Source organism: Pinus tabuliformis, chromosome 4_1, assembly GCF_031772625.1.
Source record: "Pinus tabuliformis cultivar Carrire ecotype Pingquan chromosome 4_1, CPIR1, whole genome shotgun sequence".
Classification (NCBI taxonomy): Eukaryota; Viridiplantae; Streptophyta; class Pinopsida; order Pinales; family Pinaceae; genus Pinus; species Pinus tabuliformis.
The window spans coordinates 446,051,726-446,071,643 of record NC_142303.1 but is presented as its reverse complement, the minus strand read 5'-3'; the positions used below and the strand labels follow the sequence as shown (position 1 = coordinate 446,071,643).

The following is a 19,918-nucleotide window of genomic DNA, read 5'->3' as shown; positions in this document are numbered from 1 at the left end:
GATTTAGTTAGATTTTGGCAGGTCACTTATTAAATCACAGATATATACAATCACAGTTCTATAGTTAAATTTTAGCAGACTAGGTTATTTGTTGTTAGTGATTTATGGCCCCTGAGTAAGTTGGTTATTTGTTTATTTGTTGTTTCTATCACAATTTTATAGTTAAATTTTAGCAAACTAGTTATCGAACTTTGGACATACATATATAATCTCAATTATTTATGGCCCCTGAGCAAGTTGATTATTTGTTGTTTGTCATTTGTTGTTTATTGCCCGGTTTACAATGCACTTCCTACATCTTAAAATTTACCTCGAATATTATAATGACACGTATACACTCGTGATGGACAATAATGTCTTTTATAAAATTTTCTTTGACCGCACAAAACATCATAATAGTAAATATAAATGATTATCATCTCGAAAGATCCTGCTCAAAACAAAGAGAAAAATCTTTAATAATATTCGATAGATGATGTGGAAACATCTTTAATTATATTCGACAGATGATGTGGTTGTTGTTTCTTGAATTGTCCTGTCTATACCGTGAATTTTGTTACTTGAATTGTCCTGTCTATACCGTGAATTGTATTGTGATAAGTTTTGTGCTTTGCTGATGATGATCTTGGGAGCTTTCTCTATGCTTCTCAAAACAAATCAGAAGTTGGAAATAATATTGGAAAAGTAACATAGCTGATCATGTAAAGGTAACCACTATTGATTTAATATAAAGTAATGCGATCGTAGGATGGGTTATATATACTGCCAAAACAGTCCGGACTTAAAAATGAAAGATACCAAGAAAAATGTGAGTGGTCCACGATTCCATTTATCTCAACTTGTCAAAAGTTCCACAAGTCGAGAGAAATGTAGCCATCCTGCTTATCCTCCTGCAAAATCGGAATGAAGTCCAACGCGGGGGTGTCGTCAATGGACGGGAAATTCTGGAGTTTAGGGCACCCACTGCCGTCGAACAGAGACATCCAGAAATTCCGCTCCTCCAAAATCTGCTCGCTGTTGCTGCACAACGCCGTTTCTGAAACCAAAGATGATTGGGACGGGGAGACGAGGGAGTCGCCATTATTGTTATTATTAGTGTCTGGAGAAAGGCAAGTGGATGGGAGTTCGTCCCGGGCATATTTAGCGGCCGCGACCTGAATCTGACGGGGGGAAAGAGAAGACGCCGACGGAATGGAGGGTACAGAATCGGGAAAGTTGAATTTGGAGTCGGGCCCTCTTACGCAATACACTGCAGCATCATAAGCGCGGGCGGCTTGCTCTGCCGTTTTGTAGGAGCCGAGCCATATCTTCGCTCTGGTTTTGGGCGTCCGGATTTCGGCCCCCCAACTTCTCCATTTTCTCATTCGAACTCCCTTAAATTGGTGGCAATTTTGTCCAAGACATTTGTCTGGTGGGTATGGCGAATTGTGTTCTAGGGAGGGTTTCCCCATATTTGGCTACGCAATGCCAACGTTGTCTGTGGAAGGTAAACAGTGAACCACAATTTATATATGTTGCAGTGTTTTTAAGCTGCAGGGCGGAGGCGTAGAGCTTGGTAATCGCTGAACTGCAAATCTCAAATCAAATGAAGATGCATTGTGGAGGCGCGTTTTTATATGTATTGTCGAAGCGCCTATGCGCGTATGGTTGTGGATTTCTGGAAGAAATGGCAGAGCGGGGACTCGGAGAGTATCCCTGTGATATATTCAAAACGTGAGATAGATGTCTCCACGTACGCTGTGGCCCACCACAACTCACGAGACATCAATTCATGTCTGAAGGTGTGACGTTGACGTATATAAAGCGCAGTCTAAATTCTCCATGTACGGTGTGCCAGACCGACCCATCACTACTCATTTCGTAACGTGTGAGGTCAAATGTATACAAAGCGCAGTCTGAACATTCAAAAAAAATTGAAAGTTCGTTTTCTGAAATGTAGGAACATGGTTTAAATTGTATATATTATTTTTTAAATCGCTTTTAATGTATTAAATGTTTAAGAGTTTTCATTACGTAATCAGGTTTTTTTGAGAAGTTGTTTATTTTAGATCGCTTTTGGGTTAAGTCTGTTTAACTATCTCCACAATCAAGTACTTAATTAACGCAGTTGAATCCCAAAAAAAATCTAATATTAAATGTTATTTTCTAAAAAATTTAAATTTATTTCTATATTTAAAATTATTATTTATAAAAAATTATATTTTTTATCAATATATAATAATAAAATTAAATTCTAATAATAATTATAAAATATATTTTTAAAATCAAATATTTAAATTTAGAATATGATCCGAACATCGGACTTTTAAATTATTTTAAATAAAAAATACATTATATCTAACCTGTGTTATTTTCAAAGTTGTCTATAATGCGACTTTTTGGAGATTTTGGTGAGGCAATCCGGCGGAAGAAATTGAGGTTAAATCTTGATTTGTTGCAGTTAAAATGGTTTTTTAACTGCATATTTGGATTCAGCACCCTCGAAAACCCCTAGGGCGCTTTCATTGTGCAGAAACTAGCTATCAAACTTGCCATTCTAATAAATTCCTGCCGAATTTCGACCGGAAAAACTCGCCGGAAAGGCTTTCAAAAAATCGCGTTATAGACAACTGAAAATGTAGAAAATGGTGTCCCAAATATGCAGATGTTGCTTTTGAGTGACACTTCATGTTGCCTTTCGCAATGGACCATCGGAATATTCTCATCGACCACTTTTCGTAAAAGTACAAGGGGGACTTTTTGTCACTTGGTTTAAGGATTGACTATTCTTTTCATAGTATATGCATTACAATTCATAGTATTTTTTCTTTTTATTTCCATGCTGAAATTTGACATTTTTGTAAATTAGAATAATTTTATATTTTACCATTTGAAGGTTAGTTTAGAACTAACATAATGGCGGGAAATAGGAACTTAAGAAGAAAAGATTTAGAGATAGATACGAGAGTAAAGTCAAAATGAGATTGTAGTTTAATTAGCATAGATCCATCTTAAATACGCATTTAATATGAGTCCAGAGAGATCCAATTTTTTCACGGACAAATTTTTTATGAACCAACATTATTTAAATATTTTGTATAGTTATCTATTTTCTTTTTTTGGGCAGACATGACCAAAATGTCAACTTTGATGACCGAAAAACACAGGGTTAAACATCATACTAGGTTCTAGAATGATATTGGACTGCAGAATGAGGATACTTAGGGTTACACATCATAGTGGGTTGTAGAATGATACTGGGCTGCTCAATTATATATTTAGATTTAAGTGTTTAGACTTTAGAGATCAAATTTCTTGTGATACAAGTTTTTTATTTAAGTAAAAAAAATGAAAAGGGATTTACACCTTGGGAGATTTGATTCTGTGGTTAAGATTGATCTATATTGATGTTATATATATCATATTACCAAATTCAAATGTAAATTCGATTTGATAGGGAAAAAAAATCGATCCTCTAAAATCCCATAGAAAAAATTAAGAAGTATAGATCTTAGAATACTCAAAAATATTATTTTTTAAGAAAAGAAAAAGACATTGAAATGGAAAAGAATCATTATGAATTCTCTAACATTGATACCTAGTGTTTAAAGTGTTATAAACATCCAATGTAAAGAATGAAAACTTGGATATTAAAAGTAGACTTCAAGTGATCTCCACATACCCAAAAATTTATGTCTCAGGTATTAAATAAATCTATATCAACCTGGTCCTATTAAAGTCATACATTGAGACCAACCATCTGGTCGTTAGATCTATTAATATTATCTAGCTATTCCATCTACATTTATTCAGCAATAATATAATTGGAATCAACAAATTAACATTTTTTTATTGTGAAACATTGAAAATAAACCCGTTAATCAAATCATGCACCAATTTTCAAGGTTTTACAATGGACAGGCACATGGTCATAATGATCTATAGTAAAAAAAAATGTTTTTGGGAGAGAAAAATGAATTTTAAAATTCTCTCACTGTATTGAAACTGGCGTACTAAACCTTTGTATACTTTAGGCCAATTCAGATGCATTTGGTAACTATTATATATACACACATACACGTGAAAAATGGCCAAAATTTAGAATAATGAGACTACTTTGAATGCTTTAACCACACACCCCCCCACACACAGATATATATATATATATATATATATATATATATATATATATAGATATAGATATAGATATAGATATAGATATAGATATATATATATATATATATATATATATATATATATATATATATATATATATATCATTTCAGGATGGTATAAATACATTCCATTAACATAAATGTGATTATATACAATTAGAAATGTGACCCTTCAGATTCACATTCCAAGGTTTTTCCCTATTTTAGTTTTTCTATTTACATTTTTACATAATTTCGCCCAATCTCGAAGGATTAAGTGTCTAACATTTCCCCTGCTAATCTAAAGGGGTGTTTGTGAGTCCGAATATCATTATGAATCTTTCAAGCTTTTATCTTCCAAGCACTTTGGTGAATATGTATGTAATTTGCTCATTTGTCAAACAATGTCATAGGTGAATAGTCTTGGCCTCTACATGATGTCGAATCAAAGGATACTTTGCAGTAATATCTTTGGTTCGATCATGGAATTTTGGATTATTGGCCAATTTAATTGCAAAATTATTTTCAAGTAGAATAAGAGTTGAGGAGTTGAGTGCACTTGTTTCTCCTACAAATCTTCAAGAATTTTCATGAGCCACACAATCTCTTTAGCTTCTTTTGCAGTTGCCACATATTCTTCCTTTGTTGTGGAGTCTGCTAGAACTGATTATTTGCGTGACCTCAAAGAGGTAGTTTTTGATCCAAGACTCATAACATAACCTGAAGTAGATACTCCATTTTCCTTATCCCCATCAAAGTCAAAATATCCAATCAAGCTGAAGTCATCCACTTGTGTATATTTGAGTCCAAAGTCTTGTGTTGTTTTCAAGTACTTTAGAACAATGTCCCCCAAAAGGCTTTTGCATAAGCTTGGAAAATATTCCAATAACAAATGAAATATATGATTTGGTAGTAATGAGGTGGATAAGACTTTCTACAAGTTGTCTATACTTAGTTGCATCCTCAAATTCATTTCCTTCTTTAGATGTATGCTTTAAATTTTGTTCCATTGGAGTGGAAGGATTGCATTCATCCATGCTAAACTTGTTCAATATTTCTCTAATGTACTTGTTTTGGAAGAGGAATATATATCTTGGATGTTTGATCACTTTAATGCCCAAATAGTAGTGAAGATGTGCCAAATTTTTCATCTAAAATCATTTCTTCAATTCTTTCTTTATGGATGCAATATAATTTTCATTATTCCATGTCATCATCAGATCATCTACATATACCACAAGATAGGCAATAATGTTTCCAACTTTCTTGACAAACAGAGTAGCACCATTTTGTTGAGGATTATATGACACAATTCTTTGATGTTGTATCCCATGTTGGCGAAGATAGTTTTCAAATTCATTTGAGGTATATTATTTTCCATTATTAGTATGAATAGAGCCAATATGAGATTTTGCATCATTTTCAATCCATGCATGAAAGTTTTTGAATGTTTCAAAAGCTTTTAGATTTTCAATAAATATACCTAATGCCTCTTGGTCTAATCATCAATAAAAGTCATCCTCATCATCATCATCATCATCATATATATATATATATATATATATATATATATATATATATATATATATATATATATATATATATATATATATTTCCATTTGGAGAAGGAACATGCATAGGGCCACAGAAACAAGAATGAATCAATGCAAGGTCTCTACAAGCTCTGGAAACAAAATCATGAAATGGTTATTTGTTATGTTTTCCTAGGATACAAGAAATACATTGCTTGAGTTTCCTTGGTGTAAAAATGCCTTCTCTTAATCCCAACTCAAACACAGGTTAGATGGAAGCGGTTACTATGCTGACCAAAGATCCATGGTGTTGTCATGGAAATGGGGCCTAAATTTTTTTACCTTTTTCAACTTCCTAACAAATTATAATGGATGAATTCCTTGTATTCATATTGATCCAGGTGGATATTGGTGGCCACCCGCCAAGTCCACTTGGACCCCAACCATTGTTTCTTTAAACTTTTCAGTTTCCTTAATCGTAGCACAATTTACTATTTTAGCAGTTTTTTGGGTCCTAAACTTCTGGAGCCGTTTCGAGGCCCTAAAAGACGTTTTTTTTGGAAACCTGGGAGCATCATGCGTCCATGGCCCGACGTTGCTCTTGCCAAAGTTGTAGTTCTCGAATAGATATTTCTAAGGAGATATTGTGTGCGTCAAATGGAGATCGTATGCCAAAGTTACGACCCCAAGAAGTTGATGTATCAATTTACCCAAACGAGGCCCACAGTTTGGCATTTCTTCTTCTAGGGCTAGGTTTTTGTATGCTTAGGGTTTTCCATTGTTTCTCAACAATAAATAGGCCTTTCAGCCTCATTGTAACACAGTTCAGAGGCATGTAGCTACCACATCTCTTCTCAGAGATAAGCTACCATCGCCCTCGCTAGTTTATTTTCATTTCATTACTGTAAAATAATTAAAAATGCTTACAAAACCATTTCTATTTGTAATCATATTTCAGTGTTTTACAGTAATGAAATGAAAATAAACTAGCGAGGGTGATGGTAACTTATCTCTGAGAAGAGATGTGGCAGCTACATGCCTCTGAACTGTGTTACAACGAGGCTCGAAGGCCTATTTATTGTTGAGAAACAATGGAAAACCCTAAACATACAAAAACATAACCCTAGAAGATGAAATGCCAAACTGTGGGCCTCGTTTGGGTAAATTGATACATCAACTTCCCAGGGTCGTAACTTTGGCATACCATCTCCGTTTGATGCGCACAATATCTCGTTAGAAAGATCTATCCGAGAACTACAACTTTGGGAAGAAAAACATAGGTCCATGGACCCATGTTCCTCCAAGGTTTCCCAAAAAAACATCGTGTAGGCCCTCAAAACAGCTCTGGAAGTTCAGGATCCGAAAAATGCTAAAAATAGTAAACTGTGCTACAATTAAGTAAATTGAAAAGTTGAAAGAAAAAATGGTGGGGGTCCACGTGGACTTGGTGGGTGGCCACCAATATCCACTTGGATCACATTTTATTGAGAATTCCACTGATATATTTTTATCCCAATCCGACCTCTGGATTGAGAGATATGACCATTTAAAGGTCTAGTTAATGAGTTAGTGCCACGTCATCAATCTTCCACATGGCACCCATGTGGCACCGTCATGGCACCCACATGGCTATCCTTGTCAACTTCCATGCCACTTGGCATTGGTGTACTTGCTACCACATTGTTCATGACAGTCATTCCTTAACCCATCGCAACCCACACGACTCTACCACAAAACACAAGCCATACTTAAGGATCACCGATGTGGGTCCTTCCTATACTACGTCATTTCAAAACTAATTCCTCACCAAGAATCCTCCTCCACCAAGAACCTTTCAACTGAGGAGTTTTCTTCGGGATAAGCTCTCGTTGAGAGCTATACTACCAAGAAATCCTTTACCGCCACAATCCTCCTTCCACTGAGGGATTCCTCTAAGACCAATTTTCTCGGAAGACCATATCGTTGAGAACTCCTCCTTTCACAAATATGGTTGTTGCTGCATTCCTTTCGAGATGGGTTCTCGTCGAGGACTGTTATTAGCGAGAAATACCTTGCCACCAATCCATTTCTCGCGTGAGTATTTCCTCCGAGGTTTCTAACATATGACAAAGTCTAGGCACGTCATTTAATGATGATTTCTATATCTCGGGACATGATATTGGGATTTATTCTCATTAAGACATTGGTCAATAGTAAAGTCGTGGCACAATAAATTCAAAAACACAACATGTTATAATCTTATGTTTTCTTCTTATTTTCGCATTATGAGCAATTTGTGAAAGAACTAGACTATGGATCGACTATGGTGGTTCTATAATCGTTTGTACTTGCAATAGAACATGACCGTTTCCATTACATTTGTGGGGCACATATTAGTGCTACCCCTCCTGAGCTTCCAACAAAGTTACTCTTCCTAGGTTTTCAATGGTTGAAATGTAAGATGCAATACAAGTACTTGTCCATTCAACCTCTCAGAGGTATGTGGTCCCTTTGATTCTTAACAATTAACAAAAAATACATCGATATTGTTCTAGAGGTCTATAAGTCTATTTTAAGGGACCCATAAATGTAATAAAACTTATAAAATCAATTAGAAAGCATATAGTACCCAAGAAGGTTACAAGAAGATCAACCTTCCACAGATAAATAGGAAGTCTCCTTCCTAGTTCAAGTTGCAAGCATAAACCATACATTCAGGCTCAAGATTAAAAATATTACAAACCTATAGTCATCACATTTAGGTTGATTTGAATTTAAGGCATAAACCACATAATTTAACATCAAATGAACATCACTATATTTTACCTAAATCTGGCACAGTGATCATATTTCAAACATTCAAATTACAAGAGCTAGAAAATTCACTTATCTTATGAATTGGAGAGTTTGGAAATTGAGATTAGGATTTCTACTCTCCACCCAACCATAGACAGTCACAATGAATCCTTACTTACAACTTCCAAACAGGAGCCAGATTATAAAGCTTGAGGTCGGATACTTATGATTTTTTGAACCTGTTATCACTCCAGGAAACTCTCCTAGGTTGCAGCTCGTAGATGCCTGGTAACATATAATCTTCAATATTGTTCTCTGAACTATTGGAATGGATGATGGTTTGGATCAAGTCAGATAACCATTTCAGCTCTATTCTCACTCAAGACATGCATGAACACCCTCAACAGTACAAGGCTTTAGACCACTAGTGCTCAATAGTTTAAGGATTCGATGGACAGATGGAGAATACTAACTGTACCAGCAGATGCATACATAAACACATATGAATGGCCAGCTACAGAAAGTAAATGAAACTTGAAAATCTAATTTATCAATGTAAAGATAAGATGATAGTTATCTGGCATTAGATACAACAGAAAACATGAATAACCTATTCAATTGCAAGCATAAGACAACAGAGAAAATGGGAATTGAACATATAACAACAAAAGAAGCTTATATTGTTGGAATGAAGATGAGAAGCTAGAGGAGCAGAGTCTCCACAGTCTCCAAAAGTTGAGACCTTGTTACTCTGATCTTACAAATATTTATAGACCTGTTTACAACGCTCTCGAGCCTTCTGAGGCTCGAGAGGTCTCAATCTATCACTCTGTCTTGTTAACTGTTTGATGCCCTGATTAGGCAAGCATGGCTTAGAGGTTTCTTTTTCCAACGGAAGAGTAACTACATTCTGGTATTTTGGCTGCGCTGGAAGGGAGCTCTCTCATGCCAGAGATGCCCCATGATCTCTTTGGGTTGATTTGGCTGTGTTGCGCTGTGCTTTTTCCCTTTCCGGCCTCTGTCCGCCGGCCGTTGTCTCCTAGCCGAATCCCTCTTCTGGCATGAAGATATTATTGCACAATGCCTCTAAGGCTGGTTGGCCACCTGTACCATAACTGAATGGGTTTTCGGCCTTTGAAATCCCTTCAATCGGCCCCTTTCTGTTAACACAGAGGAATGCTGCAATATTGTGGAATTCCGCCAAAAATAATGACTGTTTTCTGTTTTAAACAGAAAACACTGCAACTGTGAGAAATCTCGCCCATCTCTGTTCTTCCAGACTTCAAAAGTCCTTAAACATGGCCTATTTCTCAATCGGGTCTACCCCCTGGGTTGTTATCGCAAGTCGCTAGTGGCCTGTTCCCTATGTATTCGCTTTGTATTCTAGAAATACAAAAATAGTGAAAAATCACATGAAAATGGCTCCCTCTGAACCTCAAATATCATATATTTCCCTTCCCGAACCCTTTCAGGTCTGGGTCTTGTCACATATCACAAGTCCAAGGTTCCCTTTGTATTTTATAAATACGTATCAAATAGTGAAAATGTATTGAAAAAGGCCTTTCTGCAGATTTCAAATTTTATGAAATATTATTCAGAACACTGTCTGGTCCGGTTCATCGGGTCACGCATATACCTGTGCATAGGCCCCACCCCATGGTGCTGCTCCACTACGATATAACGATGCAATCACATATTGCTCATGCCCCGGGCCCATGGTTAGCGCTCATTGTAATCCCCAATAGTGATCTTGCGATGCGATGTGGGCCATCGATCTGCGTCACTTGATCAATGGTCCACATTGCATCGGTGATCACTGTCGCAAGTCCCCTATGGTCCGCACTTACTCCACCTGCTTGCCTCTGCCAATTGTGACCCACCAATCCGATCATCAGAGATCGCTGATCAGGGGTGTCTTCCGCCCAACCCTATGCCCTTTGTGCTGGCCGATTGTGATTTTTCACTTAGATATGAGCCATTGATCAGCCAGATCTGATGGTTGTTGTGCGTTGGACTATGTATGCCTTCGATACATGGTTTTTCATTGCTTTTCATGTGTTTTAGCCTCCCGATAGTGTTTTTCTGCCCTTCCAAGGGCTCTTGGCATGTGATTGTTTCGATATTTGGATGATCTTAAGCAAATTTTGAAGACTTCAGGAGTGTTTTGGATCCATTTTTGGGCCAAATGCCAACAAGGCTAACACTGGCTCCTTCTGGGGATGAAATCCTCCCTGTGAGGTTTCAAGAATCACAGAACAATGCCTTTCCTGTAAAAACAAAATCAAATCTTCCTCCTAGTGTTCCATTGGGCATGGAGTCTATTTTGCAATGAAATAAAAACTGGAAAAAACATATTTACAATACCAAGGCTTTAAAGCCTTAAATGAAATATAGTTTCAAGAACCGCCCATTGACTGGGCTACCAAAAACATCTCCTCCTTCTAGACTGTGTAGAATAAAGGTATTGTTCTGCTGAATTTGAGCGATGAAAAACGGACCTGTCCATAAGGAGTCAAACTTACCATGATTACCTTTCTTTTCCTTAAATGCATCCCATTTGAGAACCCAGTCACCAACTTGGAAATTGTCCACTTTTGCCTTCCTGTCAAAGGTTTCTTTGATTTTCTTCTGATGAGATTTTGACTTCTCAACCAGCTGCTCTCTGATCTGTTGTAGTTCAACCATGTTATTCATTGCCCTTACCATGTCATTCTCTTCATCTTGTTCTTCTTGCAAGAATTTGGCCACAAGGATAATCAGCTCGATAGGGAAAACAACATCAACACCATAAACCATCTTAAATGGAGAATTTCCTATGGACTTTTTGATGGTAACTTTGTCAGCCCACAGTGCAAACTTCAACTTGGAATCCCAGCTCTTTCTTTTGTCCTCTAATAGTTTTTTTATTACCCTCACCAGACTCTTGTTAGATGATTCTGCCAGGCCATTGCCTTAAGGATAATATGAGGTAGAATGCACCAATCAAATGCCCATGGATTCAGCGATGTCCACCAGTTGTTTTGCCTTGAAAGCTGCTGCATTATCAGTGACTAGTTTGGCTGGGCACCCAAATCTAGTGAAAATATTCTCATTCAAGAACTTTATGACAACTTGATGATTGGCATTCTTAGTGGGTATAGCCTCAATTCACTTGGTGAAATAATCAGTGGCTACCAAGATCCATTTGTGTTGGCCACTAGAATGTGGGTTCATCTCACTTATAAGGTCCAAGCCCCACTGCTGGAAGGGACCATTGACATGTACTGGCTTCAAGGGCAGAGATTTTAGTTGTTGTCTTCCTGCAAACCTCTGACATTTGTCACAAGATTTCACAAAAGAAAACACATCAGAGAACAGAGTAGGCCAATAATACCCAACTCTCAGGATTTTGTGGGTTATGGTTTTCCAATAATGATGCCCTCCACAGATGCTAGAATGGAACTGGTGCATGACTTCCATGGATTGTCCTTTATCTAGACATCTCAAGAGGATTCCTGATAGGTCTTTCCAATAAATCAGATTTTTATTAATGCAGAATTTGGGGTATCTGAGTTTAATGGCCCGGGCTTGACTTGAGCTAGGCCCTGGAGGCACTTCTAGCTTTTGCAAAAAATGAACTATGCTAGAATACCATTCACAGGTGGCTATATTTTCAGCGAAAGACCGATTCTTCTTTTGCTCTTCTACTTCTTCCTTTGTCTACTCATCATCTGAATTTGGACCCATGCAATTTATGTCTAACAAACTACAATTTTCCTCCACCATAAGTTTAGCCAAGCCCTGGCCTTTGATAAGCTTAGTGGGCTTCACCTCTATGTTAAACTCTATGAATTTTGCAACCCATTTAGCTATCTTTCCATCAATATCTCGCTGAGTTAACACATCTTTTACTGAGGTTGAAGGTACATATGCAACCACTTTGGAATGCAGAATATAAATTCTGAATGCCTTTAAAGATTTTATGAGAGCATAAGCTTGTTTTTCAATAAGGTCATACCTTAGTTGAACATCCCTTAGATTTTTTTTGAAAAAGGCCAGGTGGTGCTCTATGCCTTCATCATTTTTCTGCAACAGAACTGTTGCAAGTGTATCATAAGAGGAAAAAGAGAAGATACAAAGCTCCTTAGTGTAATCTAGGCTGATTAGAGTGGGAGCTTCCATGATAGCTTGTTTGATGGCTTCAAAAGAGCTTCTTGCAGCATCTATCCATTTTATTTCCGATCATTTCTTCAGCATGGAAGTGATGTGCTTTACTAGCTCTACAAAGTTTGGAATGAACCTCCTTACAAAGTTAATCTTACCCAGGAAGGATTGAATGTCCCTTTTTGACCTTGGGATGGACAATGTCTAAATTGTTTGAACCCTTGCTGGATCAATCTTCACACCTTCAGCAGAAACAATATGTCCCAAAAGTTTGCCTTCTTTTAGAGCAAACTATGACTTCTTTGGGTTCACCAAAATTCCAAACTATCTACACTTTAGAAAGACCTTCTTCAAATGCTGTAAATGGTCCTGGTGACTGTTGGAGAAGGCTGTTATGTCATCAAGGTAAATAAGGACAAACTAGTCCTTCTATCCCGCAAAGGCTATGTCCATGGCCCTCTGAAAAGTAGCCCCAGCATTCATCAGTCCAAAAGGCACCTTGGAGTACATGAAAGTTCCCCAAGGAGTAGTGAAGGCAGTCTTTTACTGATCTTTTGGATGTACAACAATCTGATTGTAACCTGAAAATCTATCTAAGAAAGACATGACTCTAGCCCTTGAAACTTTTTGCAGCAAGTGTTCCATCTTAGGCAAGGGGTAGTTATCTCTTTTAGAGCATTTGTTTAGATTTCTGAAGTCAACACAAAGCCTAATTTCTTCATTTTTCTTTCTTACTACCACAAGGTTAGCTATCCACTTTGAATACCTTAGGGGAACTATGATTTTGGCATCCAACAGCTTCTTGATTTCTTTCTCAATCAAAGGAAACAAGAGAGGGCTGATAGGTCTTAATTTCTGCTTAAAAGGGATGGTGTTCTTTTCCAGTGGAATCTTATGTTGAATGATGTTTGTGTCATAGGTTTTAAGATCACTGTATTCCAAGGAAAAAATATCAGCAAATTGCTTCATGAGGGTGTAATACTCGGAATTCTAGGCAAAATACAAATGAGTGGACAGATTTATGTATTTCGGATGGGCTGGGCTCCCTATATTATGTTTACGAACAACAAACTCATTTTATTTTTTGGCAGGCTTATAAGGCACATCGTTATGATCGAACAGCTTCTCTAGAGGCACCAATCCCTTGGGTATATGGTTACTAGGCAGCTGGACAATGCTTCCTTGGTCGATCTCGTCCTTTAGCTTGGACTGGCCGCATTCTTCCATGGTTTCATTTTCTTCGTTGATGTGCGTTTCAGAAAATTCCTCAACGACTTGTAAAAACCTATTAATTTCATCATCTTCTTCAAAAACTTTCCAGTATTTGACGTTGTTAGGCAGAGATGGTCTATATTTCACCTGAATGTCATACGTCAATTTAGGAGGCAAAGGAGGAATAAACGTGCTAGCAAACATAGCAGGGGAGTCGGCAAGCTGGTTCTTCATTCTTAGAATGTAAGAAATGTTGAAATTATTAAAAGAATCCTTGAGCCTCCATCCCTCATCTCTGTATGCTTTCAGCCTTGGATGCTTTGCTTGGAAAGTTTTATTGACCTAGTAAATGATGAGGTCTGCATCTCCAAACACTTTCAAGCCTTTGATGCCCATTTCTTTAGCAGCGCTTAAGCCCAATATCAAGGCTTCGTACTCTGCTATATTATTTGTGACCTGAAAAGTGAATTTGAAAGATAAATGAATGTATTCTTGTGTGGGGGACATAAGGAATACACCTGCCCCTGCAGCTTCTTTAGAGCAAGCTCCATTAAAGAACATGTCCCAAAGCTGTGGGCCTTCTTCCTCTATGATCTAGCAAACTGGTTTCTGAAGCTGTGTGGAGGGCATCTAAGATTCTTCAATCTGAAGAATACAAGCTCCAAAATTAGTGTCAATAGCATAGATGGGATGATTAGTGGAATTCTTATCATCACTGATGATATAAGCCAACTAAGCCTCTCTGTACAATCTCCTATTTTCACCTCCAAAAACTGGGACAGTGGCATAGGACAGATCATTTTTCAATGTTCCACCTAATCTCTTGATCCAACCTTTGGAAAGAAACATGCCAAACTTGGGGGGTACATCTGCTACCACAATATCCATCATCATGCTTTTCATGGGCAGCTGAGACAAGGTGATGGCTAGATCCTTGATTAATCCCAAACATTTCACTTTTCTAGAGTCAAAAGAAAACAGGTCATGATAAGGCTTGGTAATGTCAAGACCCAACTCATCCATGACAACCTTGGGCATTAGATTATGGCTGGCCCTAGTGTCTAGAAGGTAGTTGTGAAGGATTATATCATGAATAGTCAAAGAGACATAGAATGATGGGGCACTGTCTTCACAATTTTCAATCATTGGGCTGAGAATAACAGTTGGTTTGTCATCTTGCATATTTACATAGTCAGTGGAGGCTTGGATGGTTTTAGGCTCAAGGGCCTCGAGGATGGATCTTTTGAAGGACTCATTCTTCACTAGTTCAATCAGAGGCATAGGTATTCTTAGCTTCTGAATTTTTTATTGAAAAATGAAAGGAGAAGGAGACTTGTCAAGGCCTCTTACCACGTGAGCTGGAGCTTTGAGGATGATAGGATCAACTCTTGGTCGCTTCTGGATTTTAGCTTGCTGTACTGCAGGGACAACAGCTCTTTGAACAAGAGTTTCCTTGGCATTATTCATCTTTGACCTCAGATTATATCTGTGCTGATCTTCAGTTTGCAAAACAGCTTCACCATCCCATTCTTGGTTAATCTGGTCATCGAATAATGACTTTTCATTGGCAGCTGAGGTCAAGAAGGAGCCACTGCCTTTGTCTTCCAAACAATGGATCTCATCATCTTCTTCAAACTGCTCTTCTTCCATGACTACATTCTGGAAAGCGGTCTTCAGCCTTTTGTGTTCATTGGCATCTTTGCTTCTTTGCAAAATCTGAAACTGCTCATTAGTAGCAAAGGTATTAGGAACTCTTCCTTTCCCAGGGTGCTGCTCAACTTTTAATTTGGAGATTTCAGAGTCTAATGACTCTATCATCTTAATCATTTTATCTATCTTGGGATTTGAAGATGATGAAGATTCGCCTCTCTATCTCCTTATATCAACATTACCTTTGAGCTTTTATGCAGCTATGATGTTTGATTCTACTTCCAAGGCTGCATCCTACATATCAACCAAAGTAGCACATCGCCTCTTCCTCAACAATAGGCAAAAGTTAGAATCAAAAGCACTGGCATAGGTGAGTTTAGCAGAGGTAGTGGTGGGTTTTACTTCAGCTGGTATCTTGTTGTACATGTGGTTAAACCTCTTATTAAAATCAGACAGCAACTCACCATTTTCCCTCTTTAAGTTCCCAAACTCAGTGTGGTAGTAGAGGAGATCCTTATTATCCCACCAATGCTTTAGGAATGCATCATCTAAAGCCTCAATATCTGCTATAGATCTTGGGGTCAGTTCTCTGAACCATTTTCTAGCCTCTCCATCTAGGCTTTGGACAAAGACTCTCATCCACACATCATCTTCACTAATGTCCAGGTTATCAACATAGCTATAGAATGACTCAAGATGTTCTTCAGCTGTAACACCTTCAGTCCTAGTGAACTTAGGCCTATACTTTTGATGTTCTCCAGTAGGCATGGCATTCAAAGGAGTGGGCAGTACTAGAGGTCCATACCTAGCAGCTATGATTCTTTCCATTTTTGTGGGTGCTTGTGGACCTGCCATAGCTGTGGTGGCTATAAGGGCACTGGAAGTATGAATGATAGAAGGCTAAGGAGTGACTGATAAGACTATAGGAATATGATGGATAAGAGGTGAGGTTTCCTTTGGGCTTACAACAAAAGGAGAACCTAAAGAATAAGGAGCTTTATGAATCTCTGAGAGTTTTTCTTACACTACTAGTATTAGATGCTATACTCTCAACATGTATTTGTTCTATTGCAACCTTTTCTTGAAGAGATATAGAAGATTGTTTAGATTTACCTGAACCTAATGCTCCTTTCTGCAATACTTTTCTTTCTTTGATGATTTTTTCAGGGTCAAGTACTGGGTCAGTTTGTGGCTTCTGAGGATTTCTCCGAGTATGCCTCACAAACTGAGCCAGAACTATGAAGTGGAGTCGCCAAGAGGTTTGTCCTTGAGTAGAGTCACTAGATAGATGATTACAACCAAAAAAGTGCCCAGAATTTGTCTATCATCAAAGCTAGATCTGTATTGTCTCCCAAGGAAGCTGAGCTTCAGTCTCCTCTCCCCGGCAACGACACCAATTATGTTATCACTCCAGGAAACTCTCCTAGGTTGCAGCTCGGAGATGCCTGGTAACGTATAATCTTCAATATTGTTCTCTGAACCATTGGAATGGATGATGGTTTGGATCAAGTCAGATAACCATTTCAGCTCTATTCTCACTCAAGACATGCATGAACACCCTCAACAATACAAGGCTTTAGACCACTAATGCTCAATAGTTTATAGATTCGATGGATAGATGGAGAATACTGACTGTACCAGCAGATGCATAAATAAACACATATGAATGGCCAGCTACAGGAAGTAAATGAAACTTGCAAATATAATTTATCAATACAAAGGTAAGATGATAGTTATATGGCATTAGACACAATAGAAAACATGAATAACCTATTCAAGTGCAAGCATAGAACATTAGAGAAAATGGGAATTGAACATATAACAACAAAAGAAGCTTATATTGTTGGAATGAAGATGAGAAGCTAAAGGAGCAGAGTCTCCACAGTCTCCAAAAGTTGAACCCTTGTTACTCTGATCTTACAAATATTTATAGCCTGTTTACAATGTTCTCGAGCCTTCTAAGGCTCGAGAGGGCTCAATCTATCCCTCTGTCTTGTTAACTGTTTGATGCCCTGACTAGGCAAGCATGGCTCGGAGGTTTCTTCTTCCAACGGAAGAGTAACCGCATTCTGGTATTTTGGTTGTGCTAGCAGGGAGCTCTCTCGTGCTAGAGATGCCCCATGATCTCTTTGGGTTGATTCAGCTGTGTTGCATTGTGCTTTTTCCCTTTCCGGCCTCTGTCCGCTGGCCGTTGTCTCCTGGCTGAATCCCTCTTTTGGCATGAATATATTATTGCACAACACCTCTAAGGCTGATTGGCCACCTGTACCGTAACCAACTGGGTTTTCGGCCTTTGAAATCCCTTCAATCGTCCCCTTTCTGTTAACACAAAGGAATGCTGCAATCTTGTGGAATTCTGCCAAAAATAATGACTGTTTTCTGTTTTAAACAGAAAACGCTCCAACTTTGAGAAATCCTGCCCATCTTTGTTCTTCCGGACTTCAAAAGTCCTTAAACATGGACTATTTCTCAATCGGGTCTGCCCTCTGGGTTGCTATCGCAAGTCACTAGTGGCATGTTCCCTTTGTATTTGCTTTGTATTCTAGAAATATAAAAATCGTGAAAATCACATGAAAATGGCTCCCTCCGGACCTCAAATATCATATATTTCGCTTCCTGAACCCTTTCGGGTCTGGGTCTTGTCGCATATCACAAGTCCAAGGTTCCCTTTGTATTTTATAAATATGTATCAAACAGCGAGAATGTATTGAAAAAGGCCTTTCTGCGGATTTCAAATTTTATGAAATATTATTCAGAACACCATCGGGTCCGGTTCATCGGGTCGTGCATATACCTGTGCATAGGCCCCGCCCCATGGTGTTGCTTCGCTGCGATATAGCGATGCAATCTGATCGCAATTGCATATTTCTCATGCCTCGGGCCCATGGTTAGCGCTTATTGTAATCTCTGATAGCAATCATGCGATGCGATGTGGGCCGTCGATCTACGTCACTTGATCGATGGTCCACGTTGCATCATTGATCACCGTCACAAGTCCCCTACGATCCGCGCTTACTTCGCCTACTTGCCTCCGCCGATTTTGACCTACTGATCTGATCATCGGAGATCGCTGATCGAGGGTGTCTTCTGCCCAACCCTAAGCCCTTTGTGCTGGCCGATTGCGATTTTCCGCTTAGATCTGGGCCGTTGATCAGCCAGATCTGATGGTTACTGTGCGTTGGACTGTGTATGCCTTCAATACATGGTTTTTCTCTATTTTTCATGTGTTTTAGCCTCTCGATAGTGTTTTTCCACCCTTCCAATGGCTCTTGGCATGTGATCGTTTCGATCTTTGGATGATCTTAAGAAAATTTTGAAGACTTCAGGAGTGTTTTGGATCCATTTTTGGGCCAAATGCCAACAAGGCTAACAGAACCAACCAAAATAGTTGAAACAAGATGTCATAAGACCATGTTTCCTTCTTCCACCAACTATTCTCATTATCAATCACATTTTCCAAGCATATTCAAAGTCATTCTAGCATTTCATAATACAGACAACTCTAACTTACATTCAAGAGAAGCGGAACCACTTTCAGGAAGGTTCATCAATGGATAAGCTACCAATCACAAATAAATCACTCTCTAGGTGGTTCATCAGTGAGTCAAGCACAAAATATTCATCCCCAAGGAAAGTACTGGTGGTTTATCAACCTCACAAGCAGCTATATGACTCTTCCCAATCAAGCAGGTTCATCAATCCAAAAGCTTCTAATGGTATCTTCAACCTTTAGGAAAGCCACTTGTTCTCTAGGATGCTTATGCCCAACAAGCCTCTAAGAGGGTTCATCAACTACTGTTTTCAAGTTCTCTTCAACATTATTATTTCCTCTGCATGCTCCTGAGAACTCATCCCCTGTATACCTCTTCCATTGCCTATTGTGTGCATGAAAGATCCCATGTCTCCCCATGTATAGATTCTCTCCTTTTTTCTATGTGAGAGAGTTGAAGCCCCCCACTATTTCACAACAGTCCTCTCGTTGACAGCACAACCCATGTTGTTCATAAATTTTGTCCTTCTCTTTATGTTCCCAGTCAAAGGACACATGGCATGTTCTCATGTTGTCAGTTAATTTAATGCACATTCAATACATCAACAACCACTCAACCAACTAGGGATTGGTAATTAAAACAACAATTTCCTCAAGCTACATTCTTCCTCAAGAAATGGAATTTGTGTCCCTCTCTTAGCCATTTAAGATACTTAAAAATTAATTACATTAGGGAGAGTATCAACCATGAGATGTCACTATCCCTTCCCTTTCAGGAGGAACATTGTCCTCAGTGTTCAACAACCATAAACAAAAAAGACATCGTTGTATGTAGCTTTATACACACATATTTTCACAACATTTACAATGTCTTTACAATATGATTTACTCAACTACTAAGAAATAATATGTTTCCCACATTAGGTCAGCCATTTCGCACGTGGCTTCCTCGGGCCCAAAGTGTCTCCAATGCACTTTGAATT

At 38.3% G+C, this 19,918-nt stretch overlaps 1 protein-coding gene across 1 annotated transcript; it reads right to left on the bottom strand.

Moving 5' to 3' along the window:
* Nucleotides 1-842: 842 nt before the first annotated feature.
* Nucleotides 843-1,451, bottom strand: LOC149176250 (ethylene-responsive transcription factor ERF017-like). Its single transcript, XM_089421404.1, has one exon. It carries the CDS (start codon nt 1,449-1,451, stop codon nt 843-845), a length of 609 nt encoding a protein of 202 aa, XP_089277530.1.
* Nucleotides 1,452-19,918: the final 18,467 nt, after the last annotated feature.

Bases quoted from the DNA above. Each gene is read 5' to 3' on its own strand.
- LOC149176250 (XM_089421404.1), bottom strand. From the start codon at position 1,451: ATGGGGAAACCCTCCCTAGAACACAATTCGCCATACCCACCAGACAAA.